This window comes from Leptonychotes weddellii, unplaced genomic scaffold (genome assembly GCF_054177405.1).
Source record: "Leptonychotes weddellii isolate Sample4059 unplaced genomic scaffold, ASM5417740v2 HiC_scaffold_12567, whole genome shotgun sequence".
Lineage (NCBI taxonomy): Eukaryota > Metazoa > Chordata > Mammalia > Carnivora > Phocidae > Leptonychotes > Leptonychotes weddellii.
In genome coordinates, this window is record NW_027704538.1 from 347 (window position 1) to 6,184 (window position 5,838).

The 5,838-nt window shown below is 49.5% G+C and overlaps 1 protein-coding gene across 1 annotated transcript; it reads left to right on the plus strand.

Annotated features, from left to right (window-relative positions):
* The first annotated feature begins 962 nt into the window (after nt 1-962).
* Nucleotides 963-4,534, plus strand: LOC102746701 (clusterin-like). The gene is made up of 3 exons (XM_081809699.1): nt 963-1,166; nt 2,642-3,047; nt 4,128-4,534. Exons 1-3 carry the CDS (start codon nt 1,065-1,067, stop codon nt 4,517-4,519), a joined length of 900 nt encoding a protein of 299 aa, XP_081665825.1. The 5' UTR covers nt 963-1,064; the 3' UTR covers nt 4,520-4,534.
* Nucleotides 4,535-5,838: the final 1,304 nt, after the last annotated feature.

Genomic DNA, 5,838 nt, shown 5'->3' on the forward strand with positions numbered 1-5,838 from the left:
AGGAAGTGGGCCGTGTAGTTGATGATGGTGCATTGGCTCAGTAGGAGGCCTGGTGGCCTTCCCAGCAGGAACAGGGGACCCGCAACAGGAGAGGGATCTCACAGAACTCAAACTCTTTCCTGGTCAGCTCTTTGCTTTGGGTGTGGATGGTCTACTTAACTCTTCTTTGAAGCATTAATACACTCATTTGTTGAGATTTTAATATAGAAAAGTGGGAGAGGAAAAGTTTTCTGAAACCCTTTTAACCTCTGGACAATTCGCTGTTAACATTTGATCTGTTTCTCACTCTTTTTTTTCCCCCCTCTATACTCTTCTGATAGTCACTATATTCAAAATCACAACTTGTTAACATGAAAAATGCTTGTTATACTATTTAAAACTTAACTACGAACACCCTCGCAAAGCCGTGCATCTCCGGCCTCTGTGTAGACCAACGATTTGCTTGACCTTCTATTTTTAAGCATCCGGGTTGATTCCAGTATTTTTCCCCCCCGCCATAAACAAATACCATAGCAAATATCTTCATGCATATGGATTTCCCCTTTATGGCAGGAATTCTTTGGGATGGATTCTTATAGAATTTTTGGGCCAAATGACATGGATGTGCTAGAGGGTTTTGGTAGTTGTTGTGACTTTGATTTTGAAGGCTTGCTTCCTCCCGTGGCTGCAATTGACTAATAAGATTCAGAGCGCCTCTGGGGTCAAGACTAAGGGCAGTGTCAGAGAAAGGGGATATCCACGTGCGTTCTAGTGGCCGGGGAGGACTGTAAAGAAGAGCCAGGTCTCGAAGTTGAGAAGATGTTTAAAGCTGGGTGGGGAGGGAATTCCAGGCCAATTGGGGGAACGCAGGAGCCAGAGGAGGATAGAGGGACTCTGTGTGGCTGGACCCGGGAAAAGGCCTGAGGGGGTGGAGAGCCCGGCGCCATCGTGCCTGCTTGCAGAGCGTGAAGCCTGTGGCTTCCGCGTGGCTAACCTGACCTCGTGTCCTCCCGTAGGATGCCCTAAATGATACCAAGGATTCGGAAACGAAGCTGAAGGCGTCACAGGGGGTGTGCAATGACACCATGATGGCCCTCTGGGAGGAGTGTAAGCCCTGCCTGAAACAGACCTGCATGAAGTTCTACGCCCGCGTCTGCAGAAGCAGCTCGGGGCTGGTTGGCCACCAGGTGAAAGGGGACAGGCTGCTGAGCACAGCGGGGCTCTGGGTGGCAGATGCGGGAAGTGAGTGTGAAATATGCCCCTTCTCTGGTCCTGCCCCCAGTTCCAGCAGGTGGGGCAGTTCTCCCACACCAGCTGGGTGCCTACAAATCAGTTCAGTTCTGACACTGTCCCCCCGGAGACGGCATGAGATCCCATGGGCTAAGGGCTCAGGCCCACAGACTGTCCTCCCCACCCCTGCAACTTCAGGTGCCAATCATGAGTCTGGCTTGTCACTTGTGCTTCTGTCCGACTGGCTATAGATTGGAGGTTCCCACAACCCCCCCCCTTGCGTTCAATTAATTTGCTAGAGCAGCTCACAACTCAGACACACATTTGACTGATTAGGTTATTGGTTTATTATAAAAGGGTCTAACTCTGAAAAGCCAGAGAGAGGCAATGCATAGCTCCAGGTATGGACAAGAGGTGGGGAGCGTTCCATGCCCTCTGAGAGGTCACCGCTCTCCTGCATCTTCACACGTTCAGCAACCCAGAAACTCCTCAAGCCCATCCTTTTGGGATTTTATGGAGTCTTCCTCCCATGGGCATGATTGATAAAATCATTGGCCATTGCTGATGGCTTCAACCTCCAGCACATCTCCCCTCTCCAGACCTCAAGAGACGGGATTAAAAATTCCATTGTTCTAATCTTGGTTGGTTCCCCTGGCGACCCACCCCCATCCTCAGGTGCTTTCCAAAAGCCACCTCATTAGCATGACTTTATTATTTTTTAATTTATTATTAGCATATAACTTTATTGCTCTCCTCACAGGAAATTCTAAGGGCTTTAGGAACCAGACGAAGACCACACATACACTTGTTTTTATAAATCACAGTATCACGACTTCATTTCACATGCCAGATGCAGTTGATCAGTCCCGGCTGCATTGGGGCCTGGAGTCCACGATCAGTTGGTAACGTTTGCTATCAGTGAGCCAGTGTGAAGTCATTAAAAGCACCTATGCCGTGTGTTAGAAGATTCTTATCCAGAAATTATTAGCTGGATGACATAACAAGCGACTTCGTAGTATGGCTCATCCCTGGGTCCTCTTAGGCAGAAGGAATTAAGAATTTTAGCACATTCATATCAATTCCATCCTCTCCTGTGGGCTTCGCCTGGTTGCAACTCATGAACCGAAGGCCCATCCTTTGGCCCTTGGCTGAGTCGGGGTGTGGGGATCCTTGGTGGCCAGAGAGGAGACCAGTCTCAGGTGACAGGGGTTGATGCATCTCTTGGCCTCAGATGTCTTCCCAAACTCTTCCCCCTTTGGGCAGGTAGAATGGAAGGGCATTGGCCTGACAGCTGGGGGGCCAGGGAGCCAGGCCCAGCAGGGGCTTTGGTCATGTGCTATGTGACTGAGGTGACCGAGGGGCAGCGAGGGGGCGCAAGGGGAGGCTGGGACTTGAGCGAGCTTCTCCTAACTTCCCCGTTCTGCCATCACAGCTTGAGGAGTTTCTGAACCAGAGTTCTCCCTTCTACTTCTGGATTAATGGCGACCGCATCGACTCCCTGCTGGAGAATGACCGGCAGCAGACTCACGCCCTGGACGTCATGCAGGACAGCTTCAACCGGGTGTCCAGCATTATGGATGAGCTTTTCCAGGACAGATTCTTCGCCCGTGAGCCCCAGGACCCTTACCGCTACTCACCCTTCAGCTCATTCCAGAGGAGGCCTTTCTTCTTCAATCCCAAGTCCCGCTTCGCCCGGAACATAATGCCTTTCCCTGGTTACCAACCCTTGAATTTCCACAACATATTTCAGCCCTTCTTTGACATGATACATCAGGCTCAGCAGGCCATGGATGTCAACCTGCATAGAATCCCTCACTTCCCAATGGAATTCACAGAAGGTTAGAAAGCCGTCTCATTCTTCCTAAGAAGGGTTGGGAACAAGCAAGTTACTGAGAAGCCGTTAGATTCTAAGGACTATGCCAGGGGCTTGGCGTGTGGCATCCCAGTTTCCCCCAGCAACCCCATGAAGGTGGTATTATCCCCATTTAAGGAGGAGAAAAGTATGACAGGTGGAGGAACGTGTCCAAGTATTCACAGCCGACAAAGGGGGACCTGGTCAAATGTAGCCCTGCTGGACTTGGTATCTGTGTTCTCTCAAGTTTACCATGCCCCTTCCAGCCACTGGTGGGCGTGACTTTGATTACTCCTTTCTAGAGAAACAGACCCCTTTGTCTTGGGAACCCAGGTGCCTTTATGTGGATGCCGTGCCTACAGTGGTGACCGATTATATAATCAGTCCATGCTACAGTTTAGAAAGCTGTTCCTGGTTATCACCGGGGGGCATGCGTGAATATTTTTTGAATGAATGAGGTCTACTATGGACATGAAAAGTCAATACTTGTAGAAGTGATTTCCTTCGTTAAACTAACAGACATGGTCAGCCAACACCATCTCCTAAAGGCTACCGTTGGATTGGCACAAAGTTTGGCTTGAAACGGTTTGGAGATACAGGAGGACATTGAATTGAACAGCATCTACTGCATATCCATGATGGGGGGGGAGCCTTGTGTTCTAAGGCCACTCTAAGGATCCCATTCCTGCCTTCAAGGGGTTTGCTGACCCTAGGGGGAGAGAGATGAGCCAGATAGAATGCAGAGCAGAAAGGGTCAGATGCCAAAGAGAACGGCATATAGCTATGGCAGTGTGGAGGCAGGAAGGGCTCATCGGATGGAGATGGTGGGAGGTGAGGTCACACCTAAGTGAGGGAGCCCCGGGAACCCCCTCCTGTCCCTCTGCAGGGAGCCCTGATCAGAGAGGCCTAGGTCTGTAGGCAGACAACCCATTCCCAACCTGCTCTGCCCACAGAAGCATCTCAAAGAGGCAAACAGTAGTGTGGAAGGGGTCAGAGGGGGGGCCCATTCCTATATTGCTCTGTGTGGTCCCTCAGCATGATGCCCTCTTCCCTCGTGTGTCTCCAGAAGAGAACCAGGACGGCGCCGTGTGCAAGGAGATCCGTCACAACTCCACTGGGTGCCTGAAGATGAAGGACCAGTGTGAAAAGTGCCAGGAGATCTTGTCTGTGGGTGAGTCGGGGAACCTTCGATCCCTGGTACCTCACCGGGGCTCCCTTTATGGGGTCAGGCACATGGGACTTGAAATTCCAGCTCTGCTGACTTCTAGCTGTGGCACCGGGGGGAGAGGGGGTCCTTGGCCCTGCTCCATGTGGGCCCTCATCTGTAGACAAGGGCTAAGAGGTAGGGTTGTCCCTGAAATTGGGAGACATCTTTTTTTGATTTCCCCAGCTACTCTCTTCCCAAGGGCCGTGCCGGGTAGACCTCCCTATTTTTTTCTGCAGATGATGGATTTTTAGATAATATGTATTCTGTTTAACAAACTCTTACCATGTTGGTACTGTTGTAAACACTTTGCAAACATTTACTCATTTCCTCAGAATGACCCTGAGTTGGGTACAGTGACTGTCCCTATCTTACCGAGGTGAAAAAGCTCATAGTCACAAGAAGGTTGAGTAACTTCCCAAGATGATAGGACACCCATATGTTGGAGAGCTAAGTGTATGGGATGTGTTCTTAACCAGTGTTTGGTGTTCTGTCCCCAGAACACGTGGATCACAGGTAGTGGTACCTTAACTTCCCAGCAAAATACCCTTTGGTTGGTTGGTCCCCAAAGCAAGGGAAATATAGTTGACCCTTGAACAGTGAGGGGGTGAGGGGAGGCGATAACATAAACCATCTATTAACATGCATTTCATATGTAATGTGTATCATATACTATATTCTTAAAGTAAGCTAGAGAAAAAACGTTATTAAAAATATTATAAGAGAAAACTATGTTTACAGTACCATACTGTAAAGAACTGCGTATAAGCACACGTAGTTCAAACCATGTTATTTGAGGGTCAACCGTACTTCCTTTTAGGGCACCCCTCAGCTTTATCAGATCGCTTCATTGGCTCATTTCTTCCTACTTTGAGTAACAGCTATGAAAGCATCTGGAATGGTTCCTGGCACACAGCAGTCTCTGCTTGGAAAGAGTTAATTGTTTCCCTTGGACGTGGCAGATCGATCTTGTGGCTTTGCTCTTACTTAATACGTTTGGGTTTGCCAGGGCAAGCCTTTGGAGTCTAGTTAAATATTCCTAGCCTCACTCCTATAAGTTTTGAAGCCACTGCGAAATAAATACAAGTGTGGGGGGAGGGGCTGATGTGTGAAGTGCAGGTGAGTCCTCAACCCAGCCTCCCGGGCTTTGTCCATCAACTACCATAGTTAGAGAAGCGTCAAGTGTGCGGTTCCCCACCACCAGAGAGTCACGCGTCGGGCCAGAAGAAGAGAGGCACAGATGCCCCGGCTCAAATGGGCATCCCGAGCACTGATCTTAACGGTCACTGATTCCAGCTTACCCACACTGCCTTCTCTTCACCGAGAGAGAGTTACCGCCTCTTATTTCAGTCGCGGGCCTCCAAATGAACACGCACTGCCCGAGCGTTCTAGACCAGGGTTTCTCAGCTTTGGAGCTGTTGGCATTTTGGACTGGATCGCTTTTTTTTTTTTTTTAATTTTTTTTTTTTTAAAGATTTTATTTATTTATTTGAGAGAGAGAGAATGAGAGACAGAGAACATGAGAGGGAGGAGGGTCAGAGGGAGAAGCAGACTCCCTGCCGAGCTGGGAGCC

Coding starts and splice junctions, on each gene's coding strand:
- LOC102746701 (XM_081809699.1), top strand. CDS start 1,065: ATGATGGCCCTCTGGGAGGAGTGTAAGCCCTGCCTGAAACAGACCTGC. Junction 1,167..2,641: donor CGGGGCTGGTTGGCCACCAG/GTGAAAGGGGAC, acceptor CTGCCATCACAG/CTTGAGGAGTTTCTGAACCA. Junction 3,048..4,127: donor CCCAATGGAATTCACAGAAG/GTTAGAAAGCCG, acceptor GTGTGTCTCCAG/AAGAGAACCAGGACGGCGCC.